Here is a 24,539-nt window from a genome sequence, read left to right as displayed (position 1 = left end):
GTGTTTCTTCTTTTTCTCCCAAACACGACCCCTGGCTGGTGTCACACTGTGTTCTAGTGTTGTTTGTGGCGGCCTGTTTTACTTTTAGTCTAGTCTAGTTTTAGTCGACTACAAGTCTGAGCATTTTAGTCTAGTTTTAGTCGACTAAAAGTCTGAGCATTTTAGTCTATTGTATATTAGTCTCTTTTTAGTGATGCAATTATATTCAATCAATATAATAAAAGTACCTAGTAGTATTGATGTAACCAACATTTTCTTTTAGCCAAACCCATGCAGATATCTTTAGTTTACATGCATGTACGGGTCTAGAATAAGTAATTCAATTTATGTTGATGCTAAATTCAGTTCAGTGTTATTTGCTCTGTGAAATACAAAACTAGTGAAAGTATTTGGCCAACAAAGGGCAGTTTAGTGCACCTATAGAGTGAGTCAGTCAGGTAGGAACTAAAAACACACTTTACACTCTCACAAATAAATACACGTACACACGCTAGCCGCGCGCGCACGCACGCACGCACGCACATACACACACACGTACACACACACACACACACACACACACACGCACACACACGCTAGTCTCTCTCACACACACGCACACACACACACGCTAGTCTCTCTCACAAACACGCTAGTCTCTCTCACACACGCACGCACACACACACACACCTCCAGTGGCTAACGCCAAAGCTAACGTTAAAATCCGACACATTAACCGTAGCCTCATGTCGCATGAGCTTAATAAAACAGAAAGTATCGTTACGTTATGTCTTGACTCACCTAAATGTCATTATGGGATGCCCAGAAGTGTCAAGTCCTTTTTTTGCAGTGCATTCAGAAACTAGACCCCTTCACTTTTTTCACATTTTGTTATGTGGTAGCCTTAGGCTAAATACTTGTTTCATTTATTTTTTCCCTCATCAATCTAGACTCCATACTCAATAATGACAAAGTGAAAACTGGATTTTTGAATTTTTTGCAAATTTATTAAAAAGGAAAAACTGAAATATCACTTTGACAAAAGTATTCAGACCCTTTACTCAGTACTTAGTTGAAGCACCTTTGGCAGCGATTACAGCCTCATGTCTTCTCACACACACACACACACACACACACACACACACACTCTAGTCTCTCTCACACACACGCACACACATACACACACGCTAGTCTCTCTCACAAACACGCTAATCTCTCTCACACACGCACGCACACACACACACACCTCCAGTGGTAAACACCAAAGCTAGCGTTAAAATCCGACACATTAACCGCAGCCTCATGTCGCATGAGCTTAATAAAACAGAAAGTATTGTTACGTTATGTTAAGATCCGTGGTGTTTTTCCTGTTATTTTGTGGTCTTTCTTTTTCCACAACACATTCCGTTTTCCTTTCCAGGTCTGTGTAATGAAAGTGTTTCTTCTTTCCCTCCCAAACCCGACCCCCGGCTGGTGCCACACTTTGATCTCATGTTTCTTTAGTTGTCGCTAACCCTAAATCTAACGGTAACGCTAACCCACAGCAGCGGCAGCTTCAGAATCCAAATAATGCGCGTGTGGGGACGTCGCCCAGACACCAGACTGGGAGTGAAACTTCATAATAATAATAATAATAACGTGACCAAACGAGAAGAAACAACGTCATTTCGTCTCGTTTTCTTCAACGAAAATGAAGAGACATTTCGTCTTGTTTTTATTCGTCAACGAAATTGCATTATATATTTAGTTTTAGTCATCGTCACATGCCAAGCATTTTCGTTTCGTCTCGTCTAGTTTTCGTTACGTGATAGAGGTTCGTTGACGAAGATATTTCGTCATCATTTTCGTTGACGAAAGCAGCACTACTGTGTTCTCATGTTTCTTTAGTTGTTGTTAACGCTAACTCTAACGCTAACCCACAGCAGCGGCATCTTCTGTATCTAAATAATGCCGCATATGGGGATTGAGGAAGTGACATCGCCCAGACGTGAGACTGGGAGAGAAACTTCAAAATATTAATAATAATAATGTGACTAAACGTGACGAAACAACGTTATTTTGTCTCGTTTTCGTCAACAAAAATGAAGAGACATTTTAGCATAGTTTTTATTTTGTAAACCACATTTTGTCTCGTTTTTATTCGTCAACGAAAATACATTATATATTCAGTCTTAGTCATCATCACATGCCCAGCATTTTCGTTTCGTCTCGTCTAGTTTTCGTCACGTGATAAAGGTTCGTTGACAATATTACGTCATCATTTTCGTTGACGAAAGCAACACTAGTCCACGCCCTCTCAAATGGCCTGTCACTCGCTGTGTTTCCATTATTAAAAAAAAAAAGGCCCGAGAGGGATTTACGAGACTTCAGAGGTGACGTATCACTCTGAATGGGTTTAGATCGCCAGTGGTCAGCTGATCAGTGAAACAGCGGCGCATTCTTCCTCCAGAGAAATAAAGAATAGTTGTAGTTTGATTTAAGGTGGCCCGTATGATTAACAACGTCAAATTATGTACAAATAACGTGCCTGCGTGCGTGTAAATGGGAAAGAGAGAGGGGTATGGAGAATGTAGCAAAGGACCACAGGCTCTCTGTATTGAGCCTTTTGTATATTGGTCTGTATTCATTAGTGCCTGTTTCAATTTGTATCTGTTTATCTGTGTGTCAGCGGAGATAAGTGCTGTGCTGAAGGTGGACAACAGGATCGTGGGGCATACACACTGGAGACAGCTGGGCAAAGAGGCCTGGGGGCAGAGCTTCAGCATTGAACTGGAACGGGTCAGTGGCTTTCACTTCAAAAAGACACTCAAATTACCTTTGAGCCAGAATTGTGTTTTTCAAATGGTTGATCCACTAACCTGCTTTTAGAATGACTCAGTAACTGTACTGTTACAGTTAGTAAACTGTAACACTAACAGTCATTTGACTGTGATGTAACTATGTTAAATGCATTTCTGAAGAGCAAGAAAGTTTTGGTTAAATATTAATTTCTCCAAGCAACACATATAGACTTGTATTAGATGTTACTGCTGACAGACGATGATGTTGTCGTCTGAGGAGAATTTAAGAATAAAAGGTTAATTTTAGTAAACAAAAGCTACCTCTGTCATCATTAGAGATCCCCTCTAGACATGTCAAGTCAAGTCTTTTTTTGCAGTGCATTCAGAAACTAGACCCCTTCACTTTTTTCACATTTTGTTATGTTGTAGCCTTATGCTAAATACTTGTTTCATTTATTTTTTCCCTCATCAATCTAGACTCCATACTCAATAATGACAAAGTGAAAACTGGATTTTTGAATTTTTTGCAAATTTATTAAAAAGGAAAAACTGAAATATCACTGACAAAAGTATTCAGACCCTTTACTCAGCACTTAGTTGAAGCACCTTTGGCAGCGATTACAGCCTCATGTCTTCTTGGGTATGAAGCAACAAGCTTTGCACATTTTCAGGTCTCCCCAGAGATGTTTGATTAGGTTCGAGTCAGGGCTGTGGCTGGGCCATTCACAGAGTTGTCCTTCGGCTACTCCTGCATTCTGGCTGTGTGTTTAAGGTCATTGTCCTGTTGGAAGGTGAACCTTCGGCCCAGTCTTAGGTCTTGAGCACTCTGGACCAGGGTTTTATGAAGGATGTCTCTGTACTCTGTTCAGCTTTCCCTCAGCCCTGATCAGTCTCCTTGTCCCTGCCACACAAAAACACCCCCACAGCATGATACCGCCATGTTTAACTGTGTGGATGATATTGGGCAGGTGATAAACGGTTTCTGGTTTCCTCCAGACAAGATGCTTAGTACTGAGGTCAATCAGTTCAACCTTGGGTCATCAGATCAGTCTGAAATTCCCTTAGGTGCTTTTTTGCAAACTCCAAGAGGGCATGTGTCTTACACTGAGGAGAGGCTTTCGTCTTGCCACTCTGCCATAAAGCCCAGATTGGTGGAGTTTTGCAGTGATGGTTGTCCTTCTTGAAGTATCTCTCTATCTTCACACAGGATCTCTGGAGCTTAGCCAGAGTGACAATTGAGTTCTCGGTCTCTTGTCTTTCCAAGGCCCTTCTCCCCCGATTTCTCAGTTTGGTCCGGCAGCCAACTCTAGGAAGAGTTCTGGTTGTTCCAAACCAACATGGACCCCGCCATCCCTCCCAACAACCCATGTCATACACGGCCACAACAACCAATCAAACAACTAGACAACATATAACATGAGTAGATAGGCACGGTAAAAAAAATGTAAAAATAAATAAATAAATACAACCATTTAAGGAGAATATTATATCTGGGGAGCGGGATGTTAAAGGCCATGCATTGTGTAGTAATGGGTAGATTTTTAGATGGAGGGAGCCCAAAGAGCAGTCAGGGGATTGGGTTCCAAATTGAAATATATCTGACCAAAATTCAGCAAGCTTCGGGCACATCTACAGTGGGTACGGAAAGTATTCAGACCCCCTTAAATTTTTTACTCTTTGTTAAATTGCAGCCATGTGCTAAAATCATTTAAGTTCATTTTTTTCCTCATTAATGTACACACAGTACTCCATATTGACAGAAAAACACAGAATTGTAGACATTTTTACAGATTTATTAAAAAAGAAAAACTGAAATATCACATGGACATAAGTATTCAGACCCTTTGCTCAGTATTGAGTGGAAGCACCCTTTTGAGCTAATACAGCCGTGAGTCTTCTTGGGAATGATGCAACTAGTTTTTCACACCTGGATTTGGGGATCCTCTGCCATTCCTCCTTGCAGATCCTCTCCAGTTCTGTCAGGTTGGATGGTGAACGTTGGTGGACAGCCATTTTGAGGTCTCTCCAGAGATGCTCAATTGGGTTCAAGTCAGGGCTCTGGCTGGGCCATTCAAGAACAGTCACAGAGTTGTTCCGAAGCCACTCCTTCGTCATTTTAGCTGTGTGCTTAGGGTCATTGTCTTGTTGGAAGGTGAACCGTCGGCCCAGTCTGAGGTCCATAGCACTCTGGAAAAGGTTTTCGTCCAGGATATCTCTGTACTTGGCCGCATTCATCTTTCCTTCAATTGCAACCAGTCGTCCTGTCCCTGCAGCTGCAAAACACCCCCACAGCATGATGCTCCCACCACCACACTTGACTGTAGGGATGGTGTTGGGCAGGTGATGAGCGGTGCCTGGTTTTCTCCACACATACCGCTTAGAATTAAGGCCAAAAAGTTCTATCTTTGTCTCATCAGACCAGAGAATCTTATTTATCATAGTCTGGGAGTCCTTCATGTGTTTTTTGGCAAATTCTATGCGGGCTTTCATGTGTCTTACTCTGAGGAGAGGCTTCCGTCGGGCCACTCTGCCATAAAGCCCTGACTGGTGGAGGGCTGCAGTGATGGTTGACTTTCTTGAACTTTCTCCCATCTCCTCACTGCATCTCTGGAGTTCAGCCACTGTGATCTTTGGGTTCTTCTTTACCTCTCTCACCAAGGCTCTTCTCCCCCGATTGCTCAGTTTGGTTGGACGGCCAGCTCTTGGAAGAGTTCTTGTCATCCCATACGTCTTCCATTTAAGGATTATGGAGGCCACTGTGCTCTTGGGAACTTTAAGTGCAGCAGAAATTTTTTTGTATCCATGGCCAGATCTGTGCCTTGCCACAATTCTGTTTATGAGCTCTTCAGGCAGTTCCTTCGACCTCATGATTCTCATCTGCTCTGACATGCACTGTGAGCTGTAAGGTCTTATATAGACAGGTGTGTGGCTTCCTTAATCAAGTCCAATCATTAGAATTAAACACAGCTGGACTCCAATGAAGGTGTAGAACCATCTCATGGATGATCAGAAGAAATGGACAGTACCTGAGGTAAATATACAAGTGTCACAGCAAAGGGTCTGAATACTTATGTCCATGTGATATTTCAGTTTTTCTTTTTTAATAAATCTGTAAAAATGTCTACAATTCTGTGTTTTTCTGTCAATATGGGGTGCTGTGTGTACATTAAAAGGAAAAAAAATGAACTTAAATGATTTTAGCACATGGCTGCAATTTAACAAAGAGTAAAAAATTTAAGGGGGTCTGAATACTTTCCGTACCCACTGTATATCATGTGTGCGAGGTTGGCTGAGGTCTGCTTACAGCGGTTACAAGTGTCACTTTGACTAGGGTATATCTTAGCCAGTTTAGCGTTGGTGAAATGGGCTCTATGAAGCACCTACCACTGTAATAGGCCCGGCTGGCACAAATCGAGGATGAGTGGACCAGTTTTAGAATGTCCCTCCACTGGACCTCAGTAATGTCTACCCCCAAATTCCTTTTCCCATGCACTTTTAGGTGATACAGTGGGGACTGGGATCAGAAGAGCAATCATATTATAAATAATCAGTCGTTTGTGTTCTACGTTGAGAGCCAGGAATTGGTCCATCTCATCTTCAAGGGGGCGGTTCGGAAAATGTGGGAATTGCTTTTGAATAAAATGTCTCATTTGAAGGTACTGAAATAAGTGCCCTGCCGGTCCCACGTTTGGGAGGGATATATGCTAAACGGTCACCAGAGAGGGGCAGAGGGGGTTACATATAGAAGCTTAACCCAAGAAATAACATTAGAGTCAAAGCCAAGTTCCCACTCCAACTGGTCGAAGGCTCGGCATCTAGCGCCACTACGACCTCAGGAGTGTCCGACCCAGGTGAGAATATGATGTTGAGCAGCCTTCTGGTGTGAAGAATGCATGTCTCCCTAATGAGAAGCCTGTCTGGTCTAGTGAAATTATTGATGAAATTAGAAATTAGTGAGGACCTTAGCAAGGAAGCAAGTGTAGAGGTGGAGTAAGTTCCATTGAGTTTTAACAGTTCCTCCGCAATTTCCACCAGCCTAGCCTGTTCAGCCCTTCTCAAATATAGGATATTACTTGTCCCCAAATTGTAGCTTTCAGCGTTTCCCACAGAGTGCCAATGCTGACATCAGGGGTGTTGTTAAACTCTATGTAAGAGCAGATTTTAGTCGCAACAAAATCTTTAAACTTACCGTCAGACAGTAAGTGTAAACTCAACCGCCATGGTAGAGAGTCACATCCTGCCCCAGGTTGAAGTCTCCACCCATGATAATGCGGTGACAGTCGGCCCTTGGGATTTTTTGCAAATAGCCTTGTGAAAAACTGTTAATTGTCCCAGGTGGGCGTATAAACCGAAACTTAGACCACTGGTGTGTTCTGAAGTGTGCTCGGAACTATGACATAACAGCTGTCATTATCTAGGATTACATTTGTTGGCCCAAACAAGACCCTTTTATGAATGATGATGGCTGCCCCTCCAACTCTATCTGTAAATTTGGAATGGAATAAGTGACTCATCCACGCCCTCTTAATATGTGGGGTGTCAGCTGATTTGAGATGTTTCCTGCAGAAATATCACATCCCCCTGGTAAGGTGCTTACCAATTTTGTTCAAGTTGTTCATGCCCTTATTATTCCAGGAAGTCAGACACACTCCAGTACCTGTCTTTACAGCATTAGCCAAACAACAATAATAATAAGTAAGAATGACGTGTAGTGAAGTGGAGGAAGAGAGTGGGAGGAAGAATAAAACAGAGCAAAAAAAACAAAAAAAACCCAGAACAACGAAACAAAAAAAGGGAATAAAACAATAACATTGTGACCAATCTGAGTGCTATTCCCATAGCCAAAAACATCATCTGATCTCTCCAGCTTGCAGCTAACAGCTAAACTGAGCTTCTGGGGTATCTTCACAAACAGTAACAGTATTTGACCCTTAAAAATTGCAGAGAGGAAAAAAAAACAAATAGCAAAAACCATGTAAAGTAAATTAGCCAGCAGAGGGCAACAAGACATCTTAAGACAGGCAAGCCATGAAAGCATTCCTCTACATCAAATAAGAGTGATAGAATGCCAGCCTATATGAAACCATATGTATAGATAGATATATAGGTCTGGTCTTTCAAGGAGGGGGAAGCTCATTTTTCCGGCCTACATCATAAATATGTTTGTTTATTTGTTTGTAAATTCTACCCTTGGTTTCTTTTCAAGAAAATGATCTGTGACCTTGTCGTACCAACTAGGCGTCTTTTCCAGGGACTTGACCAGTGTCCTCTCAATGGCCAGTAGAGCTAGGCTGCTTAAACGGCCTTGGCCCAGCTGGAACTGGTGCGCCAGGCCACTGTGAAGTGTGACTGCATGTCACGATCTCGCACATGCAGGGGGGAGAAGCTCTGCAGCTGCTTTTGCTCGTTGGGGAAAGAAACCGCAGAGTGACAGAACAGAGTCGCCAAACACAACGCTAGTCATTTTTTAACAGAGACAAAGTTGCTGGGGATCGGTAAAGTCTCCGGATCAGTTCAGAATGAAAAACTTAGAAAATGCTCCGTTGGCTGTTTATTCTTCAAGATCACTGATTCGCTCATTAAGCTGTCAATCAAAAAAAAGGAATCCGCCTCAGACAGCTCATCCAATCATCATGCAGAAGCCGAGCGTCCGGGCCAGATTCACTGTTTTTTCACAAAATAAAGGTTTTTGTTGAAGTGCCTTGGTTATTTAAAAACTTGCTAATACAACAGTGGTATAGCCACAGCGGATATTCTATCAAATTCTGAACGATAAAAAAGTGACAGTATTTCAGAATAAATCAAGTATTCATAATTTGGATTTCCAATGTATAAATTGACAAAACATATTAGCGGTATTTGCAACAAGAGAACTATTCAATTGATCAACATCAGTTAACCTGTTGATTTTCCATATAATTTCAAAGCGCCGATGTGGGAGGTATATTGTTGCAGGGACTTTCTTGTCTTGCGATCTTTGTCTTCTTGTGTTAAACTAACCAGTGTTTACAGCCCTCTTTGCCAAATAGTTTATTGCAGAATGCCATCTCAGTCTTCCCTGATGGTGAACATCTGTTAAAAGCCTGTTAAGAACAAAAACTTAGAGCCCTGACATCTGTGGCTAAGTGGTAGAGTGGGTCATCCTCCATTCAAGAGATCGGCAGTTCAATCCCCAGCTCCCCGTGTCCTTGGAGTAAATGTGGTGTGAATGGTATGTAGATGTTCACTGTGGGAATGTCTTTGTGAATGGGTGAATGTGACCATTAGTGTGAAAGTGCCTTGAGTAGTCAGAAAACTAGAAAAGCGCTATATAAATACAAGTCCATTTACCATTTGTCCCTCAGTGCGTCATTATGGCCAAGTATGTCTTTGATACTCTGTTAACCTCCTACATCCTAGCTCTCATTTTCTCTGTTTAACAATGAACCTTTACATTTGAACCGTGGCATACAGGTCAGTTTACTAGTCATGGGGAGGACTACACAACCCGATTTTAAAGATGACTGTTTTCAAAAACAGTGAGAGTATATCATGTTTTATGTCACTGAAGAGCCCTTACATAATTTATTTGGCAGTGTGGCAGTGAGTTAAATCTTATCATCTGTCTGTCCTGTCTGTCTGTCTAGTCCAGGGAGCTGGAAATTGCTGTATATTGGAGAGACTGGCGGGCGTTAAGTGGGTTGAAGTTCTTACGACTGGAGGATTTCCTGGATAACCACCGGCACGGCATGTGTCTCCAGCTGGAGCCTCAGGGCATCCTCTTCATTGAGGTTCTTACTGTCCTATCTGCTTGAGGACAATTTATTTCCTCCTGTGACATCTGCGTGTCTTTATTATGAAACTTCACTTAAAGGCCAACCTAAATCATAAACAATTTCATTATAGATCCTAGCATAGTTTGCAACTCAAGTATTGTACCTGCATTTCTCATTACAGAGTTAATTTCCAAATAAATTAATGTTTTATTTCTAATATTATTGTCATTGTTACGCCATATAAATCAGTGTCCTTTTTATGTTTTTTTTATCATTGTTTTCTATTATTTAAAGCTGAAATCTGTAACTTCCTATGAAAAATTAGTTTTTCCCTTAAATTTGGTGACACTGTCATCATATCCTGATGGCACAATGAGACACGTTAGTGAAAAACTCATGTATCTTTACCTCAGTCTGCTCCTAATGAAATCTGCTGGTTTTCACTGTGCCCGACCTACAACATCTGCTAAGAGCAGAGGAGTCTCCAACACAGTGTCAACGACTGCTCTAAACTCCTAAAAAAACTTAAACTAGGCTGCGCTGATTAAGTATGAATTCTGTTAATGTATTGCATATTTCTTACAAAATGTGTTTACATTTACAGAATATTGTTTCATACTGTTTTTACTCAGCACTGTCTAGTTTCACAGTTTGATCAGAGTTTCATTGACACTGCGTCAGAGACTGCTCAGCTCTGATGGGTTGATGGCACAGACGCAGTGGATCTAGGATTTAGGAGCAGACAGAGAGAGGAAGAGATACATGAGTTTTTCACAGATCGTCTGCCTCATTGTGGTGACAGTTCAAGCAAATATAAAAAACAACATTCTCTTACAGAAAGTTACCAATTTCTTCAAGTAACAGAGAATGAATGTGTTGTGACTAAAATAATCCCAAGCAGTAAATATTTATTTCCCCATGACAGCCACCAGTCAGACCTATACATGGATCCTAATCAGCTCCTCTGTTCATTTCCAGGTGACATTTATCAATCCTGTCATTGAGCGACCCTCGAAACTCCAGAGGCAGAGGAGAATTTTCCCAAAAGAAAAAGGTAGCAACATTCATTTATTTTCACCTCTTCTTTCTGTAGATAGTCTTCCTGATGGTTGATATTAACCGTATCATCATTTCTTGTTCCAGGAGAAGTTCTCAGGCTTGTTTTAATTTAGTTTTCTGTTGACATAATGAGAATAAATCACACAAAAATGCAAAAATACTAAGACGTGTTTCCATTATCAACCAATCAATTTCATCAACTAGAAGGGTACTCAGAGAGCGCTGACCTCCACCAAGGCCAATAATCCAGTCCTCTATGATATGTAGATATATGTTCTGATACCATTATTTTCTTCTTTATACCGATAACTGAATTTGCCCATACCAAGTACCACTCAGACACCAGTTTTTAGCATATATTGTATATTTTTTGTGCTGACCCAGAAGTTAGCATTGCATTGGTTCCCTTGACAAAAAGCCATTGGGATTTTCCACTGGATTTTGCATTATTGCAGAAAATAATAATAATAATAATAATAATAAAAACAAAAGTTTTTGATACTAACACATTTTGTTCAGTAAGATAATCTTCCCAAAGAAACACCACTCCTTTCTGCATAATGCAATCTCCATGCAATCTAATGCTAACATTAGGCAATAAACACAATACCACTATCTTTGGAGTGATTTCTCTTTTGTTCTCTGCTCAGGATGACATTACTCCACTATATCTTTACAAAATATTTCTTTGCTGCTTAAAGGTTAATTATGGAGAATGAGCAGATCACCGCCATGTAGTGTCTCAAGATCGTAGTTGCAACAACAAAAAGTAATTCCAGCAGTCGGGTTGCCAGGTTGGTCAGACCCGGCCCAGTAGCCTACCGGAGACCGGAGTCTGTTTGAGCCTGTTTGAACCCATCCCCTCCGGGAATCGCACCATTAAAACAAGTATTGCAGAAGAGTTTGACTGTTACGGTTAGCCGTTAGCGTTAGCCGTTCCAGCTAAGTAAAGATGAAAGTGATGTTAGCGACCAAGGAGAAACGTAGCCATTCGGGCATGTGTTTTAATGCTGTTGAACTCCTTTATCTCAGTTCATGCTTGGCCTATATTGGCTCTGGTTTTTGCCCGTCTCCGCTCACTCAGCTGCTGGGACAAATAACTGCCCCTTCACTCAGGCTCTGAAGCAGCTGCAGGATTGGCAAACTCCATTTCACCCAGTGCCAGTCTACAGTAGCTACACCCAACAACAGACAACCCTGGCAACCAGCAACGCCCAACACTATTGGCTGCTACAAAACGGAACAGGAAGTCATTGTCAAACCCGTCAAATTTTCGGACTCAGACTAAATATGTATTTTTATGGGAAAGCAATACTTTCATTCTGTACCCCTCAAAATGCCCCTTGGGTGTATTACTTTTAATAAAATGAATCGTACCCATTTCTCACTACTTGCATATTTCAGTCTTTCAGTATATAATTTCAGCTTTTTTCTCTTTTTCTTTCTCCATTTCTCCCCACAGGAAAAGACTTCCTGCGTGCTGCCCAGATGAACATGAACTTTGCCACTTGGGGCCGTTTTATGATGAGCATCCTGCCTCCCTGCAGCTCCCTTGAACCCATGAGCCCTCCATTAGCAGGCCCTAACACTGACCCTGCATCATCCACCACTTCTACAGCACGGTAAGGATCTGTGGTGTCTGACACTGCAACCCAGAAACATCTCCGTCACATCTATTAAAGAGCGCTTACAAAAGTGAGCTATTAACTTCTTTGCTTAGCTTTCCACAATGATGTGTGTGTGTGCGTGTGTGTGTGTGCGTGTGCGTGTGTGTGTATGTGGACACTAATGTCTTTGCACCCATGTCCCAGCGGCACAAACGAGCATCAGCGCTAAAATCCCTTTGATTACATTGTTTTTCAATTGCACTCTCCTAACTGGTTCCATGCGATGTGGCGCGCTGTTTGTAGCTGTGTGTGTGTGTGTGTGTGTGTGTGTGTGTGTGTGTCTGATGTATCTTCTTCCTCTGCAATAGAGCTCCATTAGAAACACATCAGTGAGTCACACTGTTTAAACCAAACATTTGAAAGTGAAATACAACAGTCACTTCAGTGGATCTAGGAGTGAAAACGTCTGCAGAGAATTTGACACCGTGGTTCAGCAGGTGCCATATGCAGACAGAAAAAATAAAAACAGATTCAGATACCTGAACTTGAGTATTGGCCAATACTGAGTACCAATCCACCTTGATGAGGATTGACTCACTGATATCAGTGGTTTAAGACCGTATCAGAGTCATTTGCAATACTGGTGTCAGTACAACTGTAGAACGCAGACCTGTAATTTAGATTGTGTCAATGTGTCAGTGGTTCTGAGACAGTAACTTGTGTTTGAGTGTTGTGGAGATGCTGCTCAGAGAAATTTTGAAAATCAAGGTGTATTACCAAAGGGAGTCAACAATACACTAGTGACACTGTAAAAGCTTTAGTCCTGGTTTTTCAGAGAACCTGCTGTGGTGAGTCTAACTTTTACTGAAGAACAACCCGGCAGATCTCCACATCACACAAGAAAGAAAACTAAAGACTATCCACTGGTAAGGAAGTCAGTTGGTTTCAGTGACAAATGCTTGACAATGAGTCACTGGTATTTATCTAATACAAAGATTAATAACAGTATAACAAGGGGTTAATGGTAGATCATATTTTCTTTGTATAATATTTAAACAGTGGGTTTGTTCCGTTCCTAATGTTTCTGTTGCTTTCCAGTTTTCTTTGAAGTTTTTGTTTAGTTTTTATTCTGTTTTTATTTTTCCTTGTTTGAGTGATTAAGTTGATCTCATCTCATCTTCAACCGGTTATCCGGGCTCGGGTCGCAGGGGCAGCAGCTTGAGCAGGGGACCCCAAACTTCCCTTTCCCGGGCCACATTAACCAGCTCTAACTGGGGGATCCCGAGGCGTTCCCAGGCCAGTGTGGAGATATAATCTCTCCACCTAGTCCTGGGTCTTCCCTGAGGCCTCCTCCCAGCTGGAGGTGCCTGGAACACCTCCCTAGGGAGACGCCCAGGGGGCATCCTTACTAGATGCCCGAACCACCTAAACTGGCTCCTTTCAATGCAAAGGAGCAGCGGCTCTAGTCCGAGTTCCTCACAGATGGCTGAACTTCTCACCCTATCTCTAAGGGAGACTCTAGCCACCCTCCTGAGAAAACTCATTTCGGCCGCCTCGTTCTTTCGGTCATGACCCAACTTTTGATGACCATAGGTCCTTCACTTGGGGTAAGGACTCATTCCCTACCTGGAGTACACAGCACTCGCTTTGTGTGTACAGAGATAGGATGGCCCAAAGAAGTGACCCCCTCACTCCATACTTCCCCAGCACCTCCCACAGTATCTCCCGAAACAAAACACAAAACACATGTAGACTGGATGGGCATACTCCCAGGCCCCCTCCAGGATCCTTGCAAAGGTGTGAAGAGCTGGTCCGTTGTTCCACGTCCAGGACGGAATCTGCATTGTTCCTCTTCAATCTGAGGTTCGACTATAGGACGAACCTTCCTTTCCAGCACCTTGGAGTAGACTTTACCAGGGAGGCTGAGTGGTGTGATACCCCCGTAATTGGCACACACCCTCTCGTCCCCCTTTTTAAACAGAGGAACCACCACCCCAGTCTCCCAATCCCTTGGCACTGTCCCAGACTTCCACGCAATGTTGAAGAGACGTGTCAACCAAGACAGCCCCTCCAAACCCAAAGCTTTCAGCATTTCTGGACGAATCTCATCAATCCCTGGGGCTTTGCCACTGTGGAGTTGTTTGACTACCTCAGTGACTTCCGCCAAAGATATTGACAATGGTTCCCCATCAGCCTCCAGCTCTGCCTCTACAAAAGAGGGCGTGTTAGTTGGATTAAGGAGTTCCTCAAAGTGCTCCTTCCACCGGCCGATTACCTCATGAGCTGAGGTCACCAGCATCCCATCCTTACTGTAAACAGCTTGGACGTTTCCCCCTCCTGAGGTGTCGAATGGTTTTCCAGAAGCACCTTGTTGTCCAAAACATACGGCCTCAGATCAGATGATACGATCACAAAATCGATCATCGACCTTTGGCCTAGGGTGCTGTGGTACGACGTACACTTATGAGCATCCTTATGTTCAAACATGGTGTTAGTTATAGACAAACCGTGACTAGCACAGAAGTCCAATAACTGACAACCACTCGGATTTAGATCAGGGAGGCCGTTCCTCCCAATCACGCCTCTCCAGGGGTCTCCATCATTGCCCACGTGGGCGTTGAAGTCTCCCAGCAGAACTATTGAGTCCCCTACTGGAGCCCCATGCAGGACTCCATTCAGGGTCTCTAAGAAGGCTGAATACCCTGAACGGCTGTTCGGTGCATATGCACAAACAACAGTTAGAGTTTTCCCCCCTACCACCCGCAGGCGTAAGGAGGCGACCCTCTTGTCCACCGGGGTGAACTCCAACACTGAGGCGCTCAGCTGGGGTTTTGTTAGTATCCCCACACCTGCCCGGCGCCTCACACCCTGGGCAACTCCAGAGAAGAATAGGGTCCAACCCCTATCCAGGAGTACGGTTCCAGAACCAAGACTGTGTGTGGAGGTAAGCCCCACCAGATCTAACTAGTAGCGCTCCACCTCCCGCACAAGCTCCGGCTCGAGAGGTGACATTCCACGTCCCAAGAGCCAGCTTCTGCTGCCCGCAGTGCACCCAACCCAAGTGGTTCCTCCTGCAAGTGGTTGCCCACAGGATGGAGAGGAGGGAGTCGCCACGTCACTTTTTCGGGCTGAAAAGTTGATGTATCAGTTAATCTCTGTTGTCTGAAAAAAACAGTGTCCTGGTGAGAACAAGAGTCCAAAGCCTAAGAGACATCCCTCAATGCACCCCCCCCCACAGTAAGTAAAACTCAGTTATACAGTAGGGCTGATATATATCACAATGTAGCATGCTTTCTGGTAATTCAGATATAAAAAATGTATATGAAATATCCACATGGTAAAGCATATTTTTTCTACTCCAGTGCGAATTCAGTACTTTAGAATTGAGAAGTGCTAGTATTTTCTCATTAAATAAGAACTTTAGTGCTAAATGAACATAACAGTTTGAAGTGAAATTATAGAGAAATAAATAAATACATTTGTCTGGCCTTACACTGACTCTTTACATACATTCACACAACTACAGATTTATAGGATTTAAAACATTTGAGTTTGTATCTGCTTGTTAATTGTTAATATTTTACTTATAATAAAAAATATACATTTAACAAAAGTCACATAAAAGTAAACCACAAGGTACTGTTAATTTTCTACAAACTGTAAATATTATATTCAACCTCTGAGAAATACGTGCAGTCATTTCTGTGGATTCTGTGCTGCCAGAGGGAAGGCTTGGCCTCCGTAGCACAGCATTTCTGAAGTAAGAAAAAAAATTATTTATTATTTACCAAGCTAGTACTGGTTATGAAGAATGCACATTAGTACTCTTTCATTCAGAATGATGGAATGAGCTCCATACCTCCATCAGGAGAGCAGACACCCTACACTAACTTGAAGATGGATTGTTTCACAGAACCACCTGAGAAGGCCTCATTAGGAAACAGATTGGGGAAGGGTAGGCAATTTCAATACATACCTGACAGGTTATTGGATGAACCATCTGTCAATCAGGAGAAGAGAAAAAAAAATTCTTTCCATCAAGAAATGCCTTTAGTGTTGATCTCTTCTCTAAATGAAGCAAAACTCCAGATCTGACTAAACTGATACTGTTACAGCATCTAAGCTAACCTCATATACTAATTGATAGGCTGGATGACTTCTATCTGAAACACAAACACATTACTTGGAGCCTGACGTGTTTATCTCGTGTTACTGTGACAATTCAGCTGATGTGCAAGGTAAACCCTAAACATCTTCCATCACAGACAAAAAAAAATTCAGACTGCATCTTCGCACAAAAAAACTTTATCCATCTCGTTTCTAATGCCGAGCACTTGGCTGAATGCATGGTTGTTATGCGTGCAGAGAACCCAGAAACTAATAGAAAATGTCCAAAAACATCCAAAGAATTCTTCAGTTGCTAAATATTTGTGCACTTTTTTACCTTCATGCAGCGGGGATGAAGGACTTCAGATTGAAGACTTCAACTGCATTTCAGTTCTGGGGAGAGGTCACTTTGGTAAGGTGCGCATCTACTCTTACTAGTTCTACCTGTAAAAATGTCAGTGGTAGCATTTTGACCAGAAAGAGCAACAGTAATCACTTAAGGGCCTTTCAAATCAAATGTGCACACACATCAATCACTCAAGTTCAATCTGTTTTGCTCGAAGAAGCGGCAAACCACTGTGGAGTGGCGCAAGCCATTGGGAATAATGGGTTTTAGAGCACTTTTGCCGTGTAAGGTCTGAAAGGCCCTTCAGGGGAAAGCTTAAGAGGTGTTCTAGTGGCTGTGAGTTTGAACCTGCAATCACAAATGCCCGGTCCAAATCCATCCAGGAACCTTTGTTCCATGTTATCCCTATCTCTCTCTTCCCTCATCTCCTGTCAGCTCCCCTCTGTACTCTGTAATAAAGAAAATGTTATGAAGGTTAATATGCATCAATCGTTTCTCCTGTACCTTGTAACTGATCAAAGGTGCTGCTAGCAGAGTATAAGAAGTCTGGGAAACTGTATGCCATCAAAGCCCTGAAGAAAGGAGACATTGTGACACGCGATGAAGTCGACAGGTAAGCAATCCCTCAACAAGTTCATGTGATTGTAGTGTCAGTGCTTCTTCTGTGAATGCACCAGGGGCTTGAATCTCTTTGAGTTACCTGGTTTCACTGAGCCTAACATCAGTGATCCTGGTACCATGAAGTCGCTCTGTTGCTCTGGGGTTTCCAGTCCAGCTGTCAGCACATGTAAAAGACGCAGAGTTTAATTAAGTCATGTCATCAAAACCATGAATGAAGTACTTAATATGCTATGAAATCAGCAATTGTAGAATTTTTATATATACACCTTTTAAATGTGTATTTTCAACATTCTCAGTAGTCTATTCTTAAAACACAATGGGCCTCATTTATCAAACTTGCGTGGAAACGGGTGCAGATCTGAGCGCATAATTGGTCGTAGGAAAGGACCCACGTGTGATTTATGAAACATTCGTATCTGACCAATCTCAGCGTACGAATGAGTGGGCCTTGATAAATGCGGCGGTTGAATTTGATCGTCATTAACATGTTACGCCCCTAAATATTCCTGTTTCGGAGGCCTCGCCCACTGAGGTCAAACACGGAGAGGAAGAACGCTGGTTAGAAAATAAACTTTTCCGACACACAGATCGGCATCCTGACATCCGAGATGGAGCAAAATAAAGATGTGCTTTTTGGCAGTCTTTGGCAGAGTGGAATAAAAGGGGCCCATAAAAACACTGTATGGAAAAAAAATAAACAGAGGGATTTAAACCGAAGCAGCGCTCCACTGTGACCCGAGTGCGCCTGTGCGCACTGTTGGACAGGTGTGCCGTATTCAGCACCCCTGCCGTGAATTGCACCCCCTCGCATTATAGCTGATAGTCAAAAGATCCATTTAATTCATTTTATGATTATGGCTGCAGTTTATTTCCACAGAATATAAAAAAGGTGTTGTTTTGTGTTCGCTATTATCCAAGTTTGTGATTTTAAACTCTTTAAAATAGTTTAAAGACTGTAAGTAACCAATGGTCTGACCGTTGTGGGTTACCTGTATATAAATTACTCCTATAGGTGGAAACAACAGCCTTCTGATCCAGAATATCACCTATAATGCGAGGGGTGCATTTCACGGCCGGGGTGCTGAATACGGCACAACACTGGCGCTACCGGTGGGTCATTAGGTATTCCGTAAGAGAATACCTTTGTCACCTAGAAGAAACATACCAAGATGTTAATCATCTGATACCTTGTTTGATTTAATGCAATTTATCGAGGGTAGCCACTTATCCAGTCACATACGCATGTGACTGGATGGTAACTTGATTTGCATATGTTGTTTTGAGAGGACAGGTCTTAAAAGCACCTTGGGAAAGATTTTACCACCCCAACTGGTTAGTTTTGTCATAAAATAATGATTAATAATGATTCCTGAATGAAAGCATTTTTCAGTCTCTACAAATGTCTGTCTGTGTGTTTAGCCTCATGTGTGAAAAGAGGATCTTTGAAGTGATCAACACCTCACAACATCCTTTCTTGGTGAACCTGTATGGCTGTTTCCAGACTGCAGACCACGTGTGCTTTGTGATGGCCTACTCCCCCGGAGGGGACCTTATGACACACATTCACACCAGCATCTTCACTGAGAAGCAGGCCCGGTTAGCACACATCACACTCTGTAAAGTCCACTGACATGCAGCAAAGATACAGGAGTTTGCTATTATTATTATCACATTCTCTCTGTTTGAAGGTTTTATTCGTCATGTGTACTGCTCGGCCTGGAGTTTCTACACCAAAACAAAATAGTTTATAGGTGAGTCTTTCTCTGAAATGTATTATTTCATACCTTCTTGCAGGAGCATGTTGCATAACATGTTAGTTTGTGTCTCTGTCAGGGATCTGAAGCTGGATAATCTGCTAATGGATGCAGATGGTTATGTCCGGATAGCAGACTTTGGCTTGTGCAAAGAAGGTAGGATCATTCTTTCATCATCACTATCATTTTTCAAGCTCAAGTAAAAGTCAAACTATGTGATGTCAACTTTTTACCTACAGGCTGAAGTCAATTCCCTATCATAGTTGGTACAAAAGCGTTCATCTCATACCTGTGGACACCTATTCTTATTAATAGTTTCCTGTCACAATTTGTCTGTAGTGGTATCTAAGTAAGGGTGTACTGTGTGTAGGTATGGGCCATGGGGATCGCACTGCAACATTCTGCGGCACACCAGAGTTTCTGGCTCCAGAGGTGCTGACAGACAACAACTACACCCGCAGTGTGGACTGGTGGGGACTGGGGGTCCTCATCTATGAGATGCTGGTGGGGGAGGTCAGTATCACAGAGTTAATCAGGATGCTATCAAAATACTTCGACTGCAATAAAGATGGTATCACGATACAGCAATACTTGATACATGACAAGACAATCATCCATGAATCACTGCGATATCAGTGTAACTGAAGAAGAAAAAATCCCCCTAAAAGGCAGAAAGCAGGAATGATGTATTGATGCACTACATTGTTGTGTCGGTATCACAAAATTTAACAACTGAGATGAAACAATATACAACTAAGTGAATATAGCCTAAGCTTAGTGCCTCTTTAACACACACAGTTTTCATATCCATGTGTCATCATTCCAATGTAAAATTCCTTATATATAATTTACAGAAAAACTAAAAAACTCCTAAATGAATGCAAAAAATACACGTTTCTCTCTAAAAACAATATCAATATATGGCGCCAGTCTATTGATAATTGTGGTGAGAAGAAATGCACTGTAGACAAAGATCTGTATGTAAGGGTTATCTTATAATATGTTTTGAGAGCAAATAGAGAGTCACACTTGAGTATGGATCGGATCAGCATGAAAACTGACTGACCAAGAAGCAGTTGAAAAAGGATGTATTTATTTGACATTTTATACGTGATCAGACATCTCACATGATATGTCCAGACACAGGAAATAACACTCGAAACAGGAACTGTAACAAGGCAAAAGTTCACATGGTTCACATGTGGTCTGTGTAATGAACCACGTGGTCAGTGGAAATGACCTAAAAATGATCAACACATAAAAATAGGCATGAATGGTTATAAATGATATTATACAATAGCTTCTCAAGTACTGTTGAAGTGTCCTAGGGGCAAGACACTGAACCGCAAAGTGCTCCCTGTGCTGCGCATGGGCATGGGAATGTCCACTGCCATCAGTGTGAATGTCTATGTGAATGGGAGTATGTGACAAGTAGTTGAGTAGTCAGAAGACTAGAAAGTTGCTATATAAGTACAAATCCATTTACAAAGTAAAAATTTTATTTTTCTATTACAATATTGTATGGCAAGAGGAAGTACTGTAGTATGCTATATTACCATATTAATATTTTGTCCTATCTCTATATTTGGTACATTATTATTGGAAAATTGCGAGTGACATCATCCACACCGTTGTCGCGGGCCTTCGGACGCATTCATTGCAATATCTGGGGACTTCAACCACATCACTCTGGCTGCAACACTGCCCACTTTCAAGCAGTTTGTGGACTGTCCCACCAGGGAAAACAAGACACTGGACCTGCTGTATGCTAATGTTAAGGAGGCTTACAGCTCCACTGCCCTTCCTCCTCTTGGAAGATCAGACCACAACCTCATCCACCTGCAGCCCCTGTATAAGCCCCAAGTCCAGCGGCTTCCTGTGACCACCAGGACTGAGGAGATGGTCACAGGAGACTGATGAAGCTTTACAGGGTTGCTTTGAACTCACAGACTGGGATTTGCTCTGTAATTCACATGGGGAGGACCTTAATGATCTCACGGACTGCATAACAGGATACATCAATTTCTGTGTGGCCAGCGTTGTTCCTACAGTGACTGTACGCTGTTTCCCAAATAACAAGCCGTGGGTCACCAGAGACATCAAGGTCCTGCTGAATGCGAAGAAGAGGGCCTTCAGAGAAGGGGACAGAGAGCAGATGAGGCAGGTCCAGAGGGAGCTTAAGGAGAGGATCCAACAGGGCAAAGACACCTACAGGAGGAAGCTGGAGCACAAACTCCAGCAGAACAATTTAAAGGACGTGTGGAGCGGCATGAGGAGCATCACTGGCTACAAACCATCTGGTAGCCAGACAGTAGGAGGTGGTACTGAACGTGCCAATGAGCTGAATCTGTTCTTCAACAGATTTGATGAAAGGGCTCTGGACCACCCCCCCACGGCTCCTCCACAACCATTCATCTCCAAACCTCCAATCCTGCTGACACCTCCCCCTCAATTCCTTCCTGATTTTGCCCTACCTGTCCCCTCCCCCCGCCATCACCTCTCTCCACCCCCACCAACACACACAGCAGACAGACCTTCACTGCAGAGCAGGTGAGGAAGGAGCTGTCCAGACTCCGCCCAGGCAAGGCAGCAGGTCCCGACGGTGTCAGCCCGAGGGTCCTCAAAACATGTGCGATCCAGCTGTTTGGAGTCCTGCAGTACATCTATTACCTCAGCCTGAGTCTTGAGAAGGTCCCTGTGCTGTGGAAGACATCCTGCCTTGAACCAGTACCAAAGAAGGTGCGTCCCAGCACCTCCGAAGACTACAGACCGGTGGCGCTGACGTCGCACCTGATGAAGTCTCTGGAGAGGCTGGTCCTGTCACTTCTTCGGCCCCTGGTCAGTTCATCACTGGACCCTCTACAGTTTGCCTACCAGCCGAGACTAGGTGTGGAGGACGCTATCATCTTCCTGCTCAACCGTGCCTTCGCCCACCTGGACAGGGTGGAATCTGGATTTCCGCAGGAGTAAATCTGCCCCCACACCCATCTCCATCAACGTGGATGTTGTCCAGGATTACAAATACCTTGGAGTATACCTGGACAACAAACTGGACTGGTCCAAGAACACTGAGGTTGTTTACAAGAAGGGCCATTCCTGAGGAGGCTACGGTCATTCAATGTATGTAACACCATGCTGAGGATGTTCTATCAGTCGGTGGTAGCCAGTGCCATCTTCTTTGCTGTTGTTTGCTGGGGCAGCAGACTGAGGGCAGCAGACGCCAAGAGGATCGGTAAGATCATCAGGAAGGCTGGCTCCGTCCTGGGGGTCAAACTGGACTCTTTGGTGGTGGTGTCTGAGAGGCGGATGCTGTCTAAACTGCACAGCATCATGGACAACAACTCTGACCCTCTCCACCATCTGCTGACTTCCAGCAGAAGCACCTTCAGCCACAGACTCATTCTCCCCTGGTGTAATACTGAACGCCGGAGGAAGTCTTTTCTTCCGGCGGCCATCAAACTGTATAATTCATCTCCACCTGGTCAGGTAAGGAACAGTGGAGACACTGTATCCTGAAAATGTCACTTTGTCACTTTATATCATCACTGCACCACTTTATTCAGTTGTACTGTCACTTACTTCAGTAAGAAATGCTGCTACACTTTACACTGTCACTTTATACCACCACTACATCACCTTATTTTGTGGTACTGTAACTTACTGCTGCTACACTTTACACTGTCACTTTATACCACCACTACATCACTTTATTTTGTGGTACTGTAACTTACTGCTGCTACACTTTACACTGTCACTTTATATCACCACTACTTCACTTTATTTTGTGGTACTGTAACTATCTGCTGCTACACTTACTGTGCTGTAGGACATGCTGCTACATTTCACTGTGGTTTACTGTAACTTACTGTAACTTACTTCAGTACGAAATGCTGCTACACTTCACTGTGCCATACTGTCACTTAGTTCTGTAGGAAATGCTGCTACATTTTTAACACTTATAACTTATCGCTCCTTCTCGCTTATTTAGTTTGTACTTATTTCATTTCAATCTGCTGCTAAACTGCACAGTGCGTACAGTGCGTATTGTTGTATATTGTATATACCTACGCTTAACCACGATGTCTGTTGCACTCTGTCACACTTAGTTAATTGCTTGATTTATTTTACGGACTGCTTTTCTACAGTTGACCTTAACAAATTAACATCTACTATTTCAGCATCAAAGCCCTCTACTTGTCTCCTAGACTCTATTCCAACTAGGTTACTTAAAGAAGTGTTACCTTTAGTTAGCCCTCATGTATTAGATATGATTAACATGTCTTTATCAGCAGGTTATGTACCACAGTCTTTTAAAGTAGCTGTAATTAAACCTCTTCTTAAAAAGCCCAGTCTTGATCCTGAGGTACTAGCTAACTTTAGACCTATATCTAACCTTCCTTTTCTCTCTAAGATCCTCGAGAAATTAGTCGCCAATCAGCTGTGCCACTTTTTACATAATAATGAGTTATTTGAGGACTTCCAGTCAGGATTTAGAGCGAATCATAGCACTGAGACAGCACTGGTAAAAATTACTAACGACCTTCTAATAGCTTCAGACAAAGGACTTGTCTCTGTGCTTGTTTTACTAGATCTTAGTGCTGCATTCGACACTATTGACCATCACATCCTGCTACAGAGACTAGAGCATCTGATTGGCATTAAAGGAACCGCACTGAGCTGGTTTAAGTTGTATTCATCAGATAGATCTCAGTTGGTACATGTTAATGACAAATCCTCCATTCACACTAAAGTTAGTCACGGAGTGCCACAGGGTTCTGTCCTTGGTCCGATTCTCTTCACCTTATATATGCTTCCCCTAGGAAATATTATAAGGAAGCACTCCATAAATTTTCATTGTAATGCAGATGATACACAATTATATTTATCGGTCAAACCAGAAGAAACTGATCAGTTAGATAAACTTCAAATGTGCATTAAGGAAATAAAAAGCTGGATGACTTTTCTGATGTTAAACTCAGATAAAACCGAATTCATTGTACTTGGCCCCGAAGACCTCCGAAAGTCAATAGCTAAAGATATTGTTACTCTGGATGATGTTGTGTTGTCCTCCAGCACCACAGTAAGGAATCTGGGTGTTATTTTTGACCAGGATATGTCCTTCGATTCTCACATAAAATTAACAACAAGGACTGCATATATTCACCTGCATAATATTGCAAAAATTAGGAACATTGTGTTTTAGAAAGATGCAGAAAAACTAGTCCATGCATTTGTTACTTCTAGGCTGGACTACTGCAACTCCTTATTATCAGGCTGCTCCAATAAGTCTGTCAAGAGTCTCCAGTTGGTCCAAAATGCTGCAGGCTCCGTCGTATCTTAAAGAGCTCATAGTACCGTATTACCCGAATAGATCGCTGCACTCTGAGAATGCAGGGCTACTTGTCGTTCCTAGAGTCTCCAAAAATAGAAATGGAGGCAGAGCCTTCTCCTCTCTGTCCTTGTTATTCATGTCTCATCAATGCATGTTATTAATTCAACTTCTTCCCCAAAGTTGTTTGTGCTTTGTTGTC

At 42.7% G+C, this 24,539-nt stretch overlaps 1 protein-coding gene across 1 annotated transcript in view; it reads left to right on the top strand.

Moving 5' to 3' along the window:
• The window catches only part of pkn3 (protein kinase N3), a 104,180-nt gene that overhangs the window by 72,621 nt on the left and 7,020 nt on the right, over positions 1 to 24,539 (top strand). The window contains exons 8-19 of the mRNA XM_083930335.1: positions 2,648 to 2,757; positions 9,386 to 9,529; positions 10,493 to 10,568; positions 12,036 to 12,195; positions 13,016 to 13,106; positions 15,356 to 15,417; positions 16,635 to 16,704; positions 17,155 to 17,246; positions 18,674 to 18,850; positions 18,943 to 19,005; positions 19,088 to 19,164; positions 19,379 to 19,521. Coding sequence (XP_083786461.1) covers positions 2,648 to 2,757; positions 9,386 to 9,529; positions 10,493 to 10,568; positions 12,036 to 12,195; positions 13,016 to 13,106; positions 15,356 to 15,417; positions 16,635 to 16,704; positions 17,155 to 17,246; positions 18,674 to 18,850; positions 18,943 to 19,005; positions 19,088 to 19,164; positions 19,379 to 19,521 — 1,265 coding nt within the window. The remainder of the gene's footprint in view (positions 1 to 2,647; positions 2,758 to 9,385; positions 9,530 to 10,492; positions 10,569 to 12,035; positions 12,196 to 13,015; positions 13,107 to 15,355; positions 15,418 to 16,634; positions 16,705 to 17,154; positions 17,247 to 18,673; positions 18,851 to 18,942; positions 19,006 to 19,087; positions 19,165 to 19,378; positions 19,522 to 24,539) is intronic.

Source organism: Echiichthys vipera (assembly GCF_963691815.1).
Source record: "Echiichthys vipera genome assembly, chromosome: 16".
NCBI lineage: Eukaryota > Metazoa > Chordata > Actinopteri > Perciformes > Trachinidae > Echiichthys > Echiichthys vipera.
This window is presented reverse-complemented; position numbering and strand designations above follow the sequence as displayed.